The sequence below is a fragment of the Drosophila takahashii genome, chromosome 2R (assembly GCF_030179915.1).
Source record: "Drosophila takahashii strain IR98-3 E-12201 chromosome 2R, DtakHiC1v2, whole genome shotgun sequence".
Lineage (NCBI taxonomy): Eukaryota > Metazoa > Arthropoda > Insecta > Diptera > Drosophilidae > Drosophila > Drosophila takahashii.
Window position 1 is genome coordinate 37,002,739 of NC_091679.1, and position 20,856 is coordinate 37,023,594.

The window sequence follows — 20,856 nt, forward strand, 5'->3', positions numbered from 1 at the left end:
GTGAGAGAGAGAACCCAAACCCTACTATCCATCCTCCTTCCTAAATCATACCAAATCATACTCCACAAAGACCGGCGACGAGGTCAACGGCATGGTGATGATCCGCGCCGCCGAGCACGGGCAGGGCTACTGCCCCATCAAGTATCTGCAGGAGGTGTGACAGCCAGAAGAGGACGAGCCGCCCTCCGACGAGCGGGACAGACCGCACAAGTCGTCCATGCAGACGTCCTCCTCGCGGACGACGGACAAGACCAAGCGTAGGATTAGAATCGTAGTGTCCGAGAACCACAGCCTAGCTGCTAGTAGCGTTGCAACTGCACCACCCGCCACGTCATCCTCCTTCGCACCATCCACCACCACCCATCACCAAATCCCGAGGGAGTCCGACGTCGAGACCAAGCGGCTGAACATCGACTATGGGGACGAGGGCAGCGCCGATTGGGACAAGGACCGCGAGGTGCTCATCCTCTCGGGCAGGCGGAACAAGAACGACAAGAACTGGGAGAACTGGGAGCGCATCCGGGAGCAGAAGCTGGAGAAGATGAAGGGCATCTGCTTCGAGAGCTATCGCCAGTCGAAAAGGGATAAGCTGCAGCAATCGAAGCCGCGGCCCAAGCAGCTGGATCCCACCTGGTACACGGACAACATCTACTCCAATCGCTCCGACGACATGGACGAGGACTATGTGCCGGATTGCCTCAAGTACGGAACCTTTCGCACGCTGCGCGACATCCACGAGCTGGACGAGAAGAGTGGGGTAACCGAGGAGCGTCGCGTGGATGGCGAGGGATCGCCCGGCTATGGCCTGCATCGCTCCAAGAGCTGCAAGGAGTTTCAGTACCCGAAATCCCAGAGTTGGTGCTTCGAGGGCAACGTTTTCGAAGCGGGTGGCGGTGTGGCCAGTGGGAGTGGCAGTGCCGGTGGAGCGGCTCCAGCTGCGACCACCTCCATCCTGAAGAATCGGGCGGGTGTGCCCAAATCCTACTCCTTCAGTGCCACCACCAAGACCATGCCCTTTGACATCATCGACTATGAGCTGCCCCCCGCCTCGAATTCGCGCAGGGAGAAGAGGGAGGCTCTGCGGCGGAATATGAATGCCCTGTGCAGCTCCAGCCTGGATCGCTGCTGCGCCAGGGATCAGTGCACCAGTGCCCGCTGCCTGCTGGAGGACATCTATCCGGGATCGGGAAGGGTGCGGCCAGCCAGGTCGGGCAGCAATCGGAATCTAAGTGCCGCCGACTGGCTATTCGAGGAGCGCCGCAGGACGCCAGCTGCTCCGCCGACAGTCATATGCTGCTGCTCGGCGGCAGAGGACTGCTGCTGCCAACGCCAGCGGCAGCAGCAACAGCCGCCGCTTCCCGCCCGCCCAAGGTCACGACCCCTCTGTCCCGGCCACCATCCCGCCGCCGAGGAGGAGGAGCACATGCACTGCCGCTACGACACCGACTTGGAGCACTTTATCCGCGCCGAGCGGGAGCGCCTGATGCTGCAGGACAAGTTCCTGGACGAGGACGAGCGGTATTTGGCCGCTGCTGCTCCTGCCCCCCGAAGTCCTGGCAGGCGGTATCCTTCGGGGAACTCCAGTTATCACAGACCTCCTCGCAGCAAATCCCTGCTGGAGATGCAGCCACCCACTAGCCTGTTCGACGAGGACACCTGCTCGGACACCACCGAGATCGATCTGGAGGACTTTAACATCGACCTGGAGAAGTACTGGGAGCAGCTGGACAAGCCGCCCAGTCCGATCAACATGGACATGCGGCGCAACATGCACAGCAGTCTGAAGGTGAAGAACGTGAATGTGAGGTGCTACAACAACGGGCAGCCCATCGATCTGCATGACAGGGAGCACGAGCGGCTGATGATCAAGAAGTCGCTGCTCGAGGGGATGCCCTCGCCGCCGCAACTGGACTCCAGCGAGTCCTCGACCAATGCCGGGGGCTATCCTTTTTTTGATCCTGCCCCCGTTGCCCCAGTGGCTCCCGCATCCGTGCCCCTTCATCCCGCCTTCCATCATCATCGCTCGACGGCCTACGGACAGCCCACAGCCCAGGGCTATGGCCACAAGGTCTACCCCACCGTGGACACCCTGCCCTCGTACCAGTACAACAACTTCTATCCGGAGCACAGCCATCCGATGGTGGGCAGTGTGCTCACCCAGCAGCCGCCGGCCGGCATCCATCACCCATCCGCCGGGGGTCACTCCGCGCTGAGTCTGATCAACAACATCTTCTCGATCTACAAGCCGAACAAGTACTCGCCGGAGAACTGCCAGATGAACTACGAGAGCAAGCCGGAGCCGTGCAAGAAGATGAATGTGCCCAGCACCCACAGGCCCCTGGGAGCGGCCACTGTGCATCCGTATCCGCCGCACGACTACATGCACTCCTCGATGAAGCGGCCCCTGCTGGTGAGTGCCGATCAGCCGCACTTCAAGATCATTCCCGAGAAGACGGGCCTGAAGATTTCGCCCCTGATGAGCTACGAGGACTACGGCGGAGGAGGCGGCGGTGGCTGTAATGGCGGGGACAAGACCCTCCACCACCGGCTGAGTAGCACGGCCAGGCCTCTGATGCTCCCGCACTGATGGTGCTGGACCTTTCCGTGGTATGGCAATGGCAATGGCAATGGCAACTACTGTTAGTTGGGCCCCCCAACCCAATCCAACTATCCCCAAAAGACTCGCGAGCAGCGAACAGAAACCCAAACGCACAAAATCTGGGTCCATCCAAGGAAGAAGATAAGAAAACAGGAAACCATCGGAGGATAACTGGATAACCCTCCACTCCGCCACTTTCAACTCGCCGTCTTCGTCGTCGTCGTCCATCTGCACAATTTGCTTTTGGTTTTAGCCGGGCAGGTGTTCCGTGTTCCAGTTCCATCGAAGCATCCAACGACACTCCAGCAGACCAGCAGGAAACCACTTGAACAACTATAGCAACTACAGCCATACCATTGGAAAACAGAAGACAACATCCAACTATCAGAGCTACCATCTATCGGAAGTTTGAGTGCAAGTAGGATTAGTAATGTAACGATTTGATCAGCGGGTCGACTAGGATCTCCCCATACACACTAGCTCACACAGACATATGTATACAATCAATGTGCTTTTAATTCGCTTAAAATCGCTAGAGAAATCGCATTGCAGTTCGCAGATTAACCACTAAAAACAACAGATTCACTAATTTTCGAGCAACTTTTAAGCAATCAAGAGCGTATTCAATAGAACAAAGAGTAGATCTAAGAATCGAAGGAACTAAGTATTAAGCCGTTCATATCGCGTTTCATATTTCAGTATGAACCATATATTGTATACCCTAAACTCTGTAGAAAGCTGAAACGGATTTTATTAGCACTGAAGAAGATTCGGGAGAATATCTACGGGACTTACTTTGGCCTCAATATTTGTAGATCGCGATAATTTTGAGAAAACTAAGGCGAACCGTTTTTATTGTCACCAAATTTTTTCTATTTTTTATACCAAATAACTTTGAATCAACTAAACGGGCGGGGTTATTGAAATTGCTAGGATCGATAGGGCTAGACGCTTTCCCCATGAGTTGCGGCTACTAGGAGCGATTATACGAAGGCATGCTAATGCCATGCTATTTATAAATATGATTAGGTGCGGTACGGATAGGATCAGTGTGCGAGGCGGTGAGCACTTGAGAGAAGCGCTTTTTTATAAACTAACTAGATTTGTATCGAAATGTGAAACATTGAATATGATAAACATGAATTGTACTTTTATGATGTATGCGTATCCACTGGCCTTATTTATTGAGAAGTAACCAAACAATGAGCTGAACCCTCACACACACACAGACAAACACAGAGACACACACACAGACACCTTCCAGAAAAACAACTTGAGAATTACAATTGAATTTTCACAAAGCTTCAAGCTTAGGGCTTTGCGTCACTTTTGTTAATTGTTTTTTGGCGTCCAATTTTACATGATAACTAATGTAGGACTCTAGACGAAACAAATCGAAACTATCGAGAATAGATTAACTATCGAGTATTTTGTAGTGCGTAAGCTAACTAAAGAACCTAAACCAAACCGAATGAAACGAAGATAACTTTTTAGCGCGAGACTCCTTGTGCGATTTTGAATTTGAATTTATTTTTAATGACTTTTGAATACCAATACGATGAGCAATGAAGGAGACATTTTATCGGAGATCGTTTTTTATCTATTTAACATTTTCTTGAACCACATACAACAAGTATTTGCTAAGTGTACCCTATGGCCTATGAGTTAGTCGTAAGTAGGTGTGTTTTTTCCAAGCCCCCCGCTTAGACCACACAAAATCAAGTACAGAAGACAGGAGACCAGGAGAATTGGAGAACGGGGGGAATTCTGCACAAAACCCAATCTAAGAAATATCCAAAAATTGCACCCAATTAATTTTACGATATATATGTATCGAGTATCGAGTATTTACGATCACACGTCTAGAAAATAAGGGAGGATTGTATTGTAAAATGAATGGAATCGACGAACACGAAAACGCCCAAATCTTATGAGTATGTAAGCAAAGCCGAAAACTTGAATTCAAACAGGATAACCGCTCCCCGCGGTAATCTAAACTGCTGAAATTGGCACTTAAGTATATAGGTATACACACACACCGCATATGAATGTATGTATGTACAACGTAGTAGAATTTTCGACTAAACTAAACCGAACTTGCAAACGTAGCGCGACATTTGTGTAAGTCCAAGGTCCCCGAGAGCCCGTCAACCCAAGGATATCGATGGGCGGGGCCAACTTCACACAGAAGAACGGCTTCTTGTTTTTAGCGTAAATTTTGTTTCACATATGTACGATTACGATTAGGCGACCAGCGTTCGGATGCACCTGGCGCACCAGAAAATACATGTAAGCAGTAACTAGAAAATGGAACAATATAATATCAGTGCAACGTAATATATCAGTTAAAATAACAGAGGCAACCAGAACTCGAACTCAACTCATTTAGCACTACCAACCCGCAATTTGAATGTGAAAAACAACACTCTCTCCCCTCTCATCCCGAAAACCGCTTCTCCGACGCGACCCCATTAATTTACCTGAATTGCAAATAAAAAAGATGTTCAATTCGATGTGAAAAAAACAACAGACTGTGTTTGCATTACTGTGTGGGTTAGTTTATTTATTCACTGTCGCCCCGAAAGTAGGCAGCAATCAGACTGCTGTCCCGGAAAAACACTGAGAAAAAATATATACCTTTGAAATATATTTATTATGGATTTTAGATGCAATATTTTACCTATTTTTATTTTCCTCAACTATTATTTTTTTTGGTCTCGGTCGGTAAATTAAGTATTTCCCAAGTACACCCTTCACAGAAACTACTTAAACACTTTGCTTTTTATTCATTTTTCATTTTTAAATTTATATCACATTAAAGTTTAAATTAACAGAATTACAAAAGTTAGTCGATTCGTCAGTTAATTCAGCTGCAGCTGCAGTTTCATTTCCATTTTTTTACAATCATCATTATTATTACATTTTCAATTATCGGAAGCTAATTGGGTCCGCCTGGCTGTCTGCCAAAGGCGACAGCGGCGTTGACAGGACGGCTGGGGTCTGGTTATTCATTAGTTCATTAATCGTTAGCGTATATAGTCAAACATTTAACATAGAGTCACACTTAAAGCTATCACTAAATTGGTTTTAAGCTAATTGCATCAGAGTCAGTCGGAGAGATGTTGGGACCTTAAGATCTATGTGTTTTCCAGGTGCGACACCTTCTTGTCAGGCTTACGAGCTAGTTCGTTGGCTGTTCTGGTTGATGTTGCTGCTGCTGCTGTTGCTGTTGCTGCTGCTGCTGGGCGGGATGTTGCTGCTGGGCATCGCTGCTGGGTGTTGCCGCCGTACTTGTACTGGCTGCCGCAGCATCTAGGTTCAGTGTGGTGCTGCTGGCGGCCTTTTGGTTGGGAAAGAGCACCGAGTAGGCCGGCGGGGGATCCAGCTCCTCGTAGTTCGGCGGCGAACTGGCGCCCAGGTGGTCCGGGCCACCACCTCCTCCTCCTCCATTGGCGGCGGCCAGCGCCGCCTCTCGCTCGTTGTTGACCGCATGCTGCGAGGCGGAGGCTGCAAGGGAACGTATGGATTCAATGTGAGAGCTCAAGCGACAACACAGAACTGTGGAAGGGGAGGGGGAATAGGTTTTAGTGGGATTTAGTACAAGAAAGTTGCAGAAAAGTTAGACACGGTCATAGCACAGCATGGTGAGTCGCGAATCGGTTTGTATCACGATGTGCGGTGAGAGAAGAACAAACAACAATAACGGGGAAACTCGGATAAATGACAGTGCCTTACTTGGGACTAGACTATGGTGCAATTTAACGTACCCCAGAGGCCGCAGATGAGCAGGGCTCCGCCGCACAGGAGCATGCCGAGCATCAGGTAGCCCCACGGCCCGTACTTCGATAGGTCCGAGTGGAGGCCAGAGCGCGTCGAGTTCCGTCGCGTGAATCCGCTGCCACCGCCTCCAGTTCCCGCTCCCATTTCAGCCGTATCGTTTTCCGGCTTCTGCTGCTGCTGCTCCTCCCCCTCGGTGGCCAGGCTCGGCCCAATGGAATTGGGTGACCCATCGCCCGGCTTCTTCATGTCTTTGGTGTGCACTTTTCGCAGCGTGGTCGTCGAGGTGGCCGTCGAGTTATCCAAGCCCAAACCTTCGGCGCCATCACTACTGTTCCGCGGCAAATCCTCGGGTGCCGTCGGGGCGTCGTGGGCAAACAGGTTGCGGAACACTTCCAGGGCGAACTGCTCGAAGAGATCCGACTCCAGGCCGGTGGACAGGTGTCCGAATCCCGGGCGATGCTGCTTCGAGCACAGCTCGTAGTCCTCATCGCTGTCGTACTCGTTGCTGTACGGACAGTGGCGGATCCCGTCGCAGGTCAGCTCCTTGGAGATGCACAGAATGGGCTCATCGCTAGAAGGAAATTAGACCATTAATATAAGACGATCTGGTCAAGGTAGCTAATAAATAATACAAATAAATAATAAATAATAAAGCAATTATAATCTGAATGATAGTAAAGATTTTGCTTAATTGATAATGTGATTTTGTGGTTCACAATTCAAAAGATTTTTCGGAAACTCTTTTCACTTTACTTATTGCCTACTTTCAGGCTGTAAAAAATATAACATTTTAAAAAGTTTAATATTTAAAATGTTTGACTTATGTAGAACATAGGTACAAAGTACATAAAAATAAAATATAGATTTGAAAAATTAGTAACATTAATTTAATTCGTTTTTGAAAATTCTTATCTTAAAGGCTGCTTGAAAACGGTATTGTAGTTTAAGTAACACCAGTTTAAGCCGTGGAAATTAAGTAAATATTTTGTGTATCACAAAAATAAAATTTTCTAAGATTTCAGGATTTATCAAACTTACCCAATCTTCAGGCACTGGTGCTTGCTGCCATCCTTGCACTGCTCGCCCTTCCCGAGGACCGTGACCATCAGCTTGGAGCGCAGCGTGTGCTGACCGTGCTCCCAGACGATCTTGACGCGACCGTGGAAGAGCCTCACCGGATCCTCCATCTCCGAGGCGGTGTCCTCCAACTGGCAGGGATCCACTCGCCACTGGGCCGTGTGCGGGTCCAAAGAGCTAAACTGTTTGGGGGTGAAGGCAAATAGAACCTTTTAATTATGGGGGGCTGGCTAAAAGCGTGGCCTAAGTGCGTACTGAATATTTGCCAGGGAAACGTGCGAGCAAACAGTTTACACGATCGAAATGCTAATCGTTTGAATTCTCCACCTCCACAACACCATCACCCTCCCCCTCGACCACGCCCACTCCTCGTTTACGTGACGCGAATGGCCAAGTTCAACAAAACGATCAAAAATCAACGATCAAAACTGCGAATGCAAACACACATAATGCAAAATTAAATATTTACGCTGAAAAAATACGAAACAAAAAGCTGCGAAAGCCACGCCAGAAACGAGAACTACGCGTTGCCTGAGAATCGTTGGTTTTATAAAAATAAATCCATTAATTCGGAGCTGTTTCACGTGCAGATGATATATAGAAGAAAAAAAGCAATGGATACGGGTTCAGCCAGCTTTGTCCGCTCAGGTTCAATAACTGGTAGTCCCCATTGTAAGTGCACACTCGTAGTAAACAACAATTAGCCAGGGAGTGTCCCCATCGACAACGGTTAAACCAGTTCTCAAGTGATAAAAAAAATAAACACACTGCCTGCATCGTGATACTTACAACATTTTTCTAGTCAACTCATTAGGAAGACGATTACGATTCTGGTCTATAATTATGCGACGCATCAATTTGCACTTCTCACCGAAACGGTGACGGAACAAAGAACCTCCTCTATTCTGGTGGGCATGCAAATGTGGATATGTGGATACACTCCCTCGAGATAGCGTCCCCAACCCATTGGTTTTCAGTTTTCAGTAGCATAGTTCGCTTTTATGGCGACGCCAACTGTCAGTCAGTCGGTTCAAGTCGACGGATTTATGGCGACGCGTCGCCTCACTAACCGAAAGTGTTGCTGTGGGACTGCGGTTGCTGTTTCTGTTGCTTCCCTGGCCAAATGCTACAAACGTGTTTCAAATACCAAAAAGAAAAATAAAAAAAAAGGCCCAGCAAAATGGTCGAAATTCGCGCGCTTATGCAAATACCAACGCTTTTCTGGCTTTGACGCGGAGTTTCAGTTTTTGGGCCCGCAGAAAGTGAAACACGCCCAGCTGGAGTTCAATGTCAAAGGCCAAATGGAAAGTTTCTTATTTAATCGAGAACACCTTTGCCAATGTCAACGATCAGCTGACGAATTACGTTTCGCCTCGCATGAGACCTGCCGGTAATTGGAGACAATTTCAGATGTCAAACTGTCGCATCGGAAAGCCACAAAAAAGTAACAATGTCAATCGAGAACGATAAGTTCGCTTATGAGAACATTTGCAGTGCAGCCTGCAAATTTAATCTATTTGACAATGGGACTTGGCAGCAATTTCGGAAAACACTTATGTGTTATTTAATATTTCTCGCGGTATAAATTATAAACAGACAGGTATCAGATGAAGTCATAACAAAATTCTGATTTCATTTGTCTGTTTTTTTTTGGGTTTAGGAGAATCCTGAGATGTGGAAAACTACTGGCAGTGTGTTCTTGAACTCAGCTGTTTGAACTTTTCGATCCGATTCTCACACTCGAACGCTGCGCATGCGCAGTCAAGTGGTATATTTTAACGTAAAGATGAATGGGATCAAAGAAACTGGCAAATAATTCGAGCGGAAGGTGCAGAAAATGGCAACCTCGCACTAATCAGCGAAAAACAAGTACACTTGGAAAGACACTTTATAATGTAAAGAGAATCAATTGCTAGATTTAAGATGTGACTTAGTGGCAATGCAAACAGAAAAGGCTTTTTGACGCAACTAGGCTTTAAAGTACCCAAAAGAATTAAGGGATTGATTGAAAAAAAATAAAACTAAAACGAATCATGGAATTGAAATCAGAGCAATTAATTTAATTTACCTCCAAAATATATTAAGTCTTTGTAGTTCGAGGAGGAACTTGGTTTATATATGTTCTTAGTAGATATATTTCCAACGCGATCTAACAAAAATCTACCTATAAAACTTGAAACTACTGATATATTTTTACTACCCCCGTATTCTAGACCTTCTCCTAGTTTTCCCAAGTGTGATCAATCAGAGGCAACCTTGTCGCCTGAAATGGGGGTTAAGGTGAGTTCACTTACAATGTTCAGAGGGCAGGTGCGTCCCATCACCCGGGAAGCCTTCGTGGAGTTGAGGAGTGCCGGGGATTCCATGATTCCGCCGGACTTGGCCGTTCGTCGGAGCTTGGAGGTGTTGTTAGCACCGGCTGATGCGGCCATGATGTTCGTGGCCGAGGGACTCCTGGTGGTGGCCACATCCAGGGGCTGGCCGTGCGGCAGCTTTGGCAGGATGAGGCGCACTATGAAGCCATAGTTGGGCGGGGCACTCAGGATGCGGGCGCAGGAGGCGTGCTCCGCCCCATAGGAACCCGGCTTCAGTTCGATGATGAGACTAGATTCTTTGCCATCGCTCTCGATGAAGTGCTCGTGCTGGGCACTGCAGAGCGGCTTGAAAGTTGGATGGGACAGCAGATCACCTGAAATGGAGAGTTTGATATCGAATATTATTAGTGGAGCACAGATGCCTTGAGTCCAAATTTACATTGGTCTGTTAATTTCTACATCAAACCGATGGATGGTCGCCGATTTGTGGCCATTTGTATGCGGAATCCATCATACCAACTAAACGCATCGCATGCAGACGAAATCCGCGAGTTGTCAATCAATAAATAACTCACAGCTTGACGAAAATAAAGACAAATAAACATATAAATAAAAAAGCTGCGGTGTGACAACGCTAAAAATAGGAATACGAATTTTGTGTGAATTGGCAGAGGGAAATGGAAATGGATGGGACTCCAGTTTCGGTGATGAAACCAAACCAAACACAGTTCGAAAATTCAATTAATGGATGCGGCGATAATTGAATGACTACGTTTACCTAAACACGAGAGTAGGCGAGGGAGCTCCTCCGTTCAATTATTTTGCACTCGATCCCGAACTTTGCGCCGCCAAAGGTTAAAGATTCGCACAAGCACTATTAAGTACTTCAATTAATAAAATACAAATACACGGGCAAACATCTTATGGCATTGCGGCTGTGTAGGAAAACTACTTTTGCATTGTGCTCGTATACTTCTGGGTCACTGACTGCACCACATAGTACGGGTATACTTATACCATTATTATATTATTACCCGAGCTGTTTCTGTGTTGCAACCGACTCATTGTTTGTGTTTTTGCAGCCGCCCTCGCTCTTTTTTCCGCTGTGCAATTGCCACACAGCTTTGGCGAACTATTAAACATTTTATTAAACAATTTGCATTTGCTCCGTGCGCCCAAGTGAGTACTATGAGTGTGAGTACGAGTATGAGTACGAGTAGCAGTGCAATTCAGCAGCTAATTCCCATTTCGAACTTGACATTAATAGCCTGGGGGTTCGAGCCAGCCACACGTGCTGGAGTTTCAATCATCATTTCGGCAAATGCACCCATTACAGCCGCTTTAATGACAGGCTTTCATCAGTTTTATACGCCAATTATGGGTAGATTTGAGTAATCGATTCACATGTTGTTCTGAATCTAGGGAAAGCCGAGCGAGCAAATGACACTCATTCAGTTTGGCATACAATATCTTCAATTAGTCGCAATTGTTACAGAATGAAAAGCCATTAGCACTGTAATACAATGAATTCCATACAGTTAAGTAATGATTAAGGCCCATTTGAGGGCCAACTGAGAGGGGGCTCTAAAGTCCCGGCGTCATTGCTAATTGGGTTAAAAGCGCACAAGCACTGGCAGCCAAATAAACACATGAATCCACAAGTTAACTTGCTTCTGTTTCGGGTTAATGTTTATGCGGGGAGTTCATCGGGAAATGGGTTTACGATTTACAATTCGGGCAGCCAGCCAAGCGGGCAAGAAAGAAAGGGCCAGCTAGCAGCAGTTCCACCCAATTTTTTTTCTAAATATGCCGTTAATAATTTGTCTTCGTTTTCAGAGCAGAACAGAGTGATATTGCTGTTTTTTTTGGGGGGGAAAGCTGTACGCTTTCCCGGGGAAAGTCCAATCCCAGATAAGCTAAGGTGCTAGCCAAAAGCAGCTTTGAACTTGTACACAGCCACAGCCCAATGGCTCCAGCACAGCATTTTCGTTTTGGGCAAGGTCAGGTTAAGAGACACGATTACACAGATAAATAGCAAGACAAACAGCTAACAAACAAACCAACCAGCCAGCAAACTCACAGACAAACATGGAAAACAATTTACAGTCAACTGTTGAGCACTGAGAAAAATGGGATCAGATAAACTTCTAGAATGTTTTTTTGTATATTTTTCAAGATTTTTGCTTGAATATATCTTGAGAAATCAATTTAATCTTTTAAGATTTTGAATGTTAATTTTTAGTAAAGTAGAACAAGTTATCTCCTTAAGAAGTACCTTGAATTCTCTCAGTGCTCTCCTACTTATCTGCCAATATCTCGCGATGCGTATCTCTGGCTTTTGGTGTGCGTGCGTATCTGTGTGTAGGTCAAGCAGCAGCAGCCACTTGAATTTGAAAAGGGCACATTAAAATGCGTAGTCAATGCCGATCCACAAGTTATAGTGCCTATATACAGTCCCCCTATGTCGAGTGGGCCAGTTTTGAGTTGTTGTTTGGACTCGGGGATTCGGCTTTAGATTCAGGTTCAGATTCAGATTTAGACAAAAACGGAACTTGGCCAAGAGCAAACTGCAACTGCTCGTGCAGAGATTGTCAAGCGGTTAGAGGGTTTTCATTTTTTGTGTTGAGTTTTTGAGTTCTGCTTCTCGAGTGGCGACTGGGCATAATAAATTCTGTGGCTGCCACGCGATGCGGACGCGTGTTGCATGCTGGATGGATGGAAGCTGGCTGTGGATGTGGATGCTGGGATGTTGGGATGCTGGATGCTGCTCTGCTCCGCTCACTCGTCATAATTACGCCCGGCTGCCTGCGGAAAGAGGGGTGGAAAAAGGGCGGGGCGGTGTGGAAAACAGTAAAAGCGCACGATGGAGAGACACTCGAAAAAAAAGTTGTTGTTAAAAATTACACAACACTCGCGCACACAAACGGCAAGTACACACACATATACGTGGAGTAAGCGCCACTCGACGCACAAACAGAAACAAACAAAAACAGTCTGCAAGTGCAGTTTGTTATACTCTTCTCAGCAGGGGGGAATCCACAAACCCATAAACCCCTCGTCGAACTTGTTAAGTCTCACAATCGAATTACGGAATCGATAAGTTATCTGTAAGTCAAGTGAAAGGATTGCATTTTTCCTATGCTCCCTATGAAAGATTTATGAAAAAAACGCTTTTATATGATAAGAATCAATAGGATTAAATTTAAGTTAGTTCGAATATCGATAATTAAAATATTAGAACAGATCACATATTATTTTATCTTTTTTCTCAGTTAATTGTATTATTAAAAAGTATTGAAAATTAACTATTAATACATTTTAAAGAAAATGTATAGCTCGTGATTGCGTTTTAAAGCTTTTATAATATTTTTATAACATCCATTGCTATTTAGAATCACTGTTTTCTTTTGACACTGCTAATTCGCTAAATAAACCATTTAAAAAATTAGGTAATGGAGCTTTTCCCATTAAATAGAGCATTAGATGTTCTGCTATCGTCGCTCATCATTCCATTTGCTTTAGTTTTATTTGTGAAACTGCTGAAATTGGGTCAACTATCAAAGTCAGAATGGCAAGGGTTAAGTGCTTGTCCCTCTTCTCTTTCTCTGTCGTTGTCGCTGTCTCTGTCTCTTTATCTGTCTCTTTCTCTTTCTCTGTCTGTGCCTCTCTATCTGGCCTTGCACCTTTCCCGCTTTCCCGCACTCCAGCTTTCTTCTCCCGCTTTTCCCGCCCCATACCCTCCACCGCCCCTCATCCGCTTTCACATCCCATCTTCATGGCTTTGGACAGCGCGCTACATTTCCCGTTGGCCAATTTTCCTAATAGGTCAAGCGAATGTGTCATCATGTTGCTGCTGCTGCTCTTGGCTACTATCGTTGTTGTCGTTGTAATTTGTCTGTTTGCCCAGCTAAAGAACGACAAAATAAATAAATTGTACAATAAACAAGAATTCAGGCAACCCGAAAGGCAAGGAACTGGTCATTTGTTGCTGCAGCTGCTGTAGATGTTGCTGTTGTAGATGTTGCTGCTGCTGTTGCGTGCAACACATTGGCAGCAGACCTAACGGCAACTGTTGCTGCTTAACTGGCCAAGCAGTCAGCGGAATGGCGGCGAGTCGAGGCGGAAGCCAGTTGAACATGGCTTCTAATGGCCGCATACATAAATCAAAGACCCATTTTCAGTACTTGGCAGAAAAAAGCGAAAAACAGTATTGAAAACGTGAAGAGAAAAAACTCACAAATTCACAAACGCCCAAAATTGCCTCTGCTACTCGAGCAGAATGCCAGTTATTTTCTATTGCTATTTTTTTTTATGAACAATTTGCATTTTAATTAAGCGATTGCTGGATGCTTTATCGCTGTCTCGCTCGCAAAAAAAAAGTTTGAATTGGAATTGAAAAACGGGTGGGCGGGGTTGTAAGGGGTGTGTTTGTGCCAGTGCCACCTAATTGAACCCAGATGACTTTTCGAGTCGCATAGCCAGCAGCTTCTGGCCACAGCAGCCATATAAAACCAGACTTGGGGTGAACTTCTCCAATCTCAAATCTCCAGTCTCAAGTCCCATACAATCCACAGATGGCTGCTGGCAACATATGTTAATTCTACTTGATATTCAGCAACAGCCACGGCAAAACAGAGCTGGAAACCAGTTTGCAAACATGTACACGGCTATGGCTAAATATACATATGAATGTTTATGGCTGGATAAATAACGCTCTTCGACTCGACTGTTTGTTGTGCTAGCCAAAAAGTTCGGATAGAGTAAACACTATCCCAGATCAAGATTCGGTGTTAGATTTCGATTTAGATGAGGGGAGAAACTCGTGTCGACTAAGCACATGCCAAAAATATTGATACTTTATGGGACCTATGTGGAATATTTGATAATGCGGTTATTCCACTACATTGGTCGGCTCATTCATTAGAACAATTTTTTCTCAGCCTATACGATTTTACGTAGGTGCGAGCAAGACAGATATATGTCAGCTGCAATGAGCAATTAATGAGCAAAATTTTAAAAACCGAAGGCCACCATTTTATTTTTTTTTGTATGAGCAAAATTGAATCTAAAAAGTACAATTTTGCTCATTTATTAGAGCTACTGTAAATCGGATCTTGCTCGCACCTACGTAAAATCGTATGGGCTGAGAAAAAATTGTACTAATGAATGATCCGAACGATGTAGTGGAATAACCGCATAAGGAACGTGTTTTTGAGCACTATCAACAATAGGTACAAAATTGTATTTCTTTTTTTAACTTTGTCCAAGATTGTAATGAAAACTGATATTATAGGATCGGAAATCATAATAATACATCATATGTAATATGATATCTGATTTTATTGCATCAAATATTAAAAAAGGATCCATTAAATCATATAATAACAGCTAACATCTATTCTAGTTTTGTATCGATTCAAAAACTTTCCTTATTAAGAGGTCATTGGAACGCTGGCCCTCGTTGGATTTTCTTTGATGATAATGCTATGTACCATTAACGTTAACCCCTTGTTGCAACGCAGGCTATCCAGACGCGAAGTTTGCCAATCTGACTCTTTGTTCGGGCCATAACTGTATTTCAATGACAATGAGGTCGTCTGGCGGTTGGGTTGCGTTTTCTTATTTTCTGTTCTCCGCTTTGTGTTTTTTCAGTTTTCTGTTTCTGTTTCAAGTTTCACTAAAAAAAGCATTTTCTTTTATTTGCATTACATTGTTTTTTTGTTTTCAATTTCATGCCGCTAAACTTCCGCGTGATATATTTACGGCTTCTAGCCGCTTTTTATAGCCACCCGTTTCGAAAATGATTCACGAAACTTCGCGCTTATCAGTGGGATTTTGGCTTTGGTGACTAGCAATCGAGATTGGCCTTTCGGCTGAAATTAAAGCCAAATCATTTACGAAACCATGTGCACGGCGGGATCGGTCAAATGCGGTTAAGATCGAGTGAGTGGGGGAACCGACAACCGGTTTTCCAAACAGAAACAGCACAAATAATCGGTGATAAAATTAAAAGCACACACAACAAATGACAGTGGTTCACAATGCGTATATTCTATGGCCACGGATATGGGATGGGTGACTAAAAAAAGAGGCTATAATGGCCAGCGATTAGAAAGGCAGTGGTTAACTACAGTCAATACTCGAGAACTCAAACTACTTTGAGCTTAACTTCTTGTTTGGGAGGCTTTCGAACCACATAAACAAAGTTTACTTGGTTTAGTTGTTTATGTGGTCCTAACTAGTTTGTAATACTCATGTAACCAAAATTCTGGTTTTAAAGAGCTTCAAAAGTTTCTAACTTTTAAGTTGGATCATGTAAATACTGTTGAATTGAGTTAATAAGAACTTTTATATTAGACATTTACGGACTAAACTAACTTATAAAGAGTAGAAAAATAGCAGACAATTGTTTAATTCGTTTTCAATGTATTTCAGCTTCAATGGGTTACCAAATATACCTATTAACTTTCTCGAAATTACCGTTAATTCATCTTGGGAAAGTCCCAGCTATAGAAGTTCGACTGTGCGGCGAGAAGTGAAATCCAAGTCTTGAACTTGTGTGTGGGGGAAGTACCTCTTTTGACCAGATCTTGTGACCCACCGATACTTTGCACCGATTCCTCGAATCCGGTAATTATAAGAGCGACGAGCACTTGGGCCGACTCAATTACCGGGTTTCTCCCCATCCTTCAATCCTCTCACTCCCACCCTTTCACCATTTCTTCTTTTCTTCACACAGTTTGCACACAATGCAGTGATAAAAATCCTCCACCTCCCCCATCGTAAATTTCCCAGGCACATATTTATACATTTTTTTTAATTTTCGCAACTAACCAAAGACTGCTGCACTTTGGACCATCGCGGCGCTGGCGGCCAAGAGAGTGATCAACGCCCACGCGCAATAAATGTGCAGAATCCGCGGGCTGTTGTTGTTGCTGTTGCGTCGCTGCTGCTGCAACTGCTGCTGCGCATGCGCCTCATGCTGTTTGTTTTGTTGTTGCTGTTGGGCGCAGCGGACGCAGGCGGTGGTCGCCATGTTGCTCTGTTGTTTTTGTGTTTTGTCAGTGTTTTTTTTTTGTTTTGTTTTAAAACGGCTTTTTAGAGCTTTGCCTTTGCCGTTTGCTATCGAATTTCACTCGTCGACGCGCGCACTTAAAAACAGTTGCTTTTCGCGATTGTGGCTTCGGAATTGCGCAATCTAAAACTAGTTCGTCTAGGATCGAGATCCGTTAGTCGCGGATCTCCACTCGCGCGCCCTTTCTGCGGAAAAGGAGCCAAGTTTTCTGCGCCGCCCTCGGCGTCAGCGACTGGGGGCCGAAAACGCTTGGAACGCTGCTCTTCTTTTCTCGCTGTGCGCCGCTGCTCGAACTCGCGAACTTGCTGCGACGGCCGATCTGATTGGACTGAGCGCAGCTTGGGGCGGCCAGCGGCTACGTCGACGCCTCTGCCGCCGCACAGCCCGGCGATCTCTTCCAGGCGCAGAGAGAAAACCGGAGCGGAAAGCCATGTTCATTCTCTTGCTTAAGCGCTCTTTGTGTGACAAAACCAAAACAGCTACACTAAAATAAACAATCTTAAAACGAATTTAGTATATGGAGATTCCGATTTATATTTATAAATTAATTAATATTTAAAACAATCTCTTTTTGGTACTAGCAAACTACTATCAATTAAAAAGTCAATATTTCTTGATGATTTCACGACCTCGACATTTGAGCGCATTTAATCAACATGGCGAATGAGTAATTTTTCATTTAAAAGAACATCACCCAGATTCTAAAAAGCAAATACTCCCAGGGGAAACCCAAGCACAAGCATAAAATTTTTATTGATTAAGCAGCCATTACTATTGAGAAAAAACAGAACGAAAATTAAACATCTGCTATTTCGGACAGCATTATAATAGTGGAATCTTTTTAGGGTCTCTCAATTTTACAGTGTTTTTTCATTATAGTAAGAATATAGTGTAATGTGCCTTCCAAAAGAGAATATATAAATCTGACTAAATTAAACATGAGAGACAAATTTAAGCGTATAAATCTTTCAATTATTGTTATATTTAAAAATCCCGTAATTGATTGATTTAATATTCCACGTGCTTGATTTGGGACTGGGATTTGATAATGCGATGTAAGTACTTGTTGCTAATAATATATATTTTAAAGCTGTAGAAACATAAGTTAATATTTAGTTGCATATATTTCTAGTTTCTAAATAATTTGAAGACATTACTAACTAATATAATTTTTAGGGTTATGTTTTGATCATTGGTAAAAAAGATCCTCAAGATTGAAATGCTATGTTGACCCACAACTCTTTTTTCTTCCTGTGCAAAGCTCGTAAACAACTGTAACTCTGCAATTTAACTAACAAAGCGGGCAGACGCTAAAGACGGAGAGACACGAGCCAAGGAAGCAGGCAAAAGAGAAATCGTGAAGGAGGAGGAGGAGGAGGAGTAGAAGAAGGAGCCCGGTGAGGAGGGGGGAGGAAGAGGTTCTCCTTCATCTGCCACCTACAATAACAGAAACAACAACAACAACATAAGGCATGAGCAATCAGTGCAACAATTCTGCTGCCGCTCTCTTCTGACTCATGGCGCTTATGGCGTCAAACGGATTTTTGCATTTGCATGTTTTTGCCTTAGTCTTTGTTGTTGTTGTTGTTGTGGCCGTGTGCTATATTTTTTGCGGGCCCTCTTGTTGTTTTACTCTCTTTTTTAGTTGTTTTTTGGGGGGAACAGGGGTCTGTAACCCAATTTTGAAACGAGTCAAGTCGATATGCGAGCAGAACAGAGTGTGCAAAAAAAGAAAGAGGAAAAACAATCGCAAAAATCAGTAAGACGCATTGGATGTGGGAGACAGAATGCGAAAATTACAGCAAAAGACGTTCCATTCGCTCGTTCATTCGTTCGACTGGGGCAAAAAATCGAAAGCAGTTCAAACAACATGTGTCAAAAGGGATGAGCACGAAATACATCTTCAACCAACGAGATGAATGCATACCACATGGCATGCCCCATGCCCCATGGGCGTGTGTCCCTGTGCATGTGTGGGTTTGGGCCAAATTGGAGTTTACCTTAAGCCCATCCAGATGACAGGACTCGCTCCCAAGGCCAGCCAACTCGGAAAGTAGGTTAAAGCCCCGTTGATCCCCGTAAATTTCAAAATCAGCACAACAAGATACGAGTTTTGGGTCAAGGGATTTCAGGAACAACGCATGGATCTCTTGGTATTGGGATGCAAAATCAATACTTATTTTTATCATTAGCTATTGGTTTCATCTCGGAAACATACGAATTGTAAAATCAGTCCAAACAGACAGTTTTTATTTAATACTTAAATAAATTGATCAGCTGAACCCTCACTAACCACTAGTTGTAATTTATTGTAAACGAATATTACCCTTATACCTGTTCCTTCCTTTACTATATTAAATAATAATAATAATTCTTGTATTTCGAAATGGGTCTTAACTATCATATTACTCGACTTTTACTTCAAACCTCTCTTTTTAAAATAATACATTCTAGATTTTAATAAAATGTCCATAGATATTTATACTAATAATTAACATTATATTATTATTTTCTATAAATCGGTTATTTTTTAAGCAGAGCGACAGTTCTTAAAGGTTTTGAGATAATAGGCTTGCCTTTTTCCCACAACACTTATGTATTTCACAACTCCCAATTTTCTAGCTAGCAATCTCTCGAACTTTTAACGATTTTCGCGTAGTTAGCAAAGTCTTGAGCTTTGTTTGTCTAACAACGAAAATGTTTTGAAAAACTCTCGCACATTGCATAAGTCAAATAAACATTCAAAACGGATGGCCCGACCCGTCGTATATCCCCATATCTGAAGCTGAAACAACTCACTCTTGGCAACAGCAGCGCCAATTCAGCCGGTACTGTATATGCAGCACTATATGCTCATACATACTTACATACATATGGCCAACGTGAAAAACCAGGCTTCGTTTTACGAGTATGTACTGCAGTTTTTGTGCTGTTATCGCTGCATTTGGCCGTTTGCCAGTCTACGCGACTTGCGAGTTGCTGCTTTTGGTTGCTTGTTGCTAGTTGGTAGTTGCAAGTTGCTGCCGGGGCAGATGTTGTAGTTGTTGTTGCTGGCGTGCGTAGTTGCGGGGCTAAAAATAAACTGCATGTAATTATAGTCGCGGCGACTTGTTGCACCTACCGAGCCCAAAAAAGCACGTCAAAACAACCAGTCAAGTAGGAAAAACAAAGAAAGAGCGGCCTAAGAGAAACCCCGCTTTTGGCCAACTCTCTTCGGCAGCTTCTAGTCACGTCTACCGCCGTGGACCAGATCCGATATCGGGGCATATATATATGTGTATAATATATATGGCTGGGTCACGTATGCGTGTGATTTGTGGGCGCTGCGAAATCTTGTCCTGCTATCGAGACACGTTTAACTTCTTGCCAGCCAGCATCGCAGAGACTGCAGTGGCCACCGGCTAACCTTGGCCCAAATTAAGGGGTCCAATACAGCTGATATTGCCCTCGAATCTCGAATAGCTGCCTGATCTGAACAACATGGTAAGCAACGAAAACTGGGTTAGATTTACATGGAAATTATAGTCTAGAATATTTTAATTGAACATTAACAAGTTTGTTCTTAATCATAAGACTATATTGTTTGATATTATCGTAACACAGTGGTCTTCTATTTGAAAAACACTAAAAGTAACCCCAACTTTACATTGGCTTTACATGGCCATTACATGCACAGTGGCGCTGTCAGTGAGGTTGGTTGTTTTTGGTACTAACGGGAGTTACTTACATTTACTACCTATACTACGTTACATTTATTTACTTTTGACATCGGAAATGGTCATTATACTTGATAATAATGATGTTAATCGTTTAAATGGAAATTAGCGTTACGCCTAATAAAACACTTTCTGAATAAGTGGAACTAAATTTCACAAGTTAAATAACGACTGATGTATATGTGTATATGTAGAATTCATGTACAAATTTTTATCCAAAGGTAATTTATTTTACAATTTCAATCAATTTTTATTTAAATGAATAAACATTTAAAACTTCAGCAATACACTAGA

The 20,856-nt window shown here is 44.1% G+C and overlaps 2 protein-coding genes across 3 annotated transcripts in view; one reads left to right on the top strand and one right to left on the bottom strand.

Moving 5' to 3' along the window:
* Positions 1-5,122, top strand: part of Stacl (SH3 and cysteine-rich domain-containing protein) — a 57,671-nt gene extending 52,549 nt beyond the window's left edge. Inside the window, 1 exon segment of the mRNA XM_017137290.3 lies at positions 71-5,122. Coding sequence (XP_016992779.3) covers positions 71-2,587 — 2,517 coding nt within the window. The 3' untranslated portion in view covers positions 2,588-5,122.
* A 240-nt stretch (positions 5,123-5,362) lies between these two features.
* Positions 5,363-17,164, bottom strand: LOC108054385 (uncharacterized). Of its 2 annotated transcripts, none has more exons than XM_017137319.3 (5): positions 16,606-17,164; positions 9,751-10,145; positions 7,418-7,638; positions 6,367-6,950; positions 5,363-6,106 (listed from the first exon to the last, which is right to left on the bottom strand). In XM_017137319.3, the coding sequence occupies exons 1-5, from the start codon at positions 16,805-16,807 to the stop codon at positions 5,781-5,783; spliced, it is 1,728 nt and encodes a 575-aa protein (XP_016992808.2). In that variant the 5' UTR covers positions 16,808-17,164; the 3' UTR covers positions 5,363-5,780. The 2 variants fall into 2 exon arrangements, with proteins under 2 accessions (XP_016992808.2, XP_070069394.1); XM_070213293.1 differs by having other exon boundaries at positions 5,363-6,157.
* Positions 17,165-20,856: the final 3,692 nt, after the last annotated feature.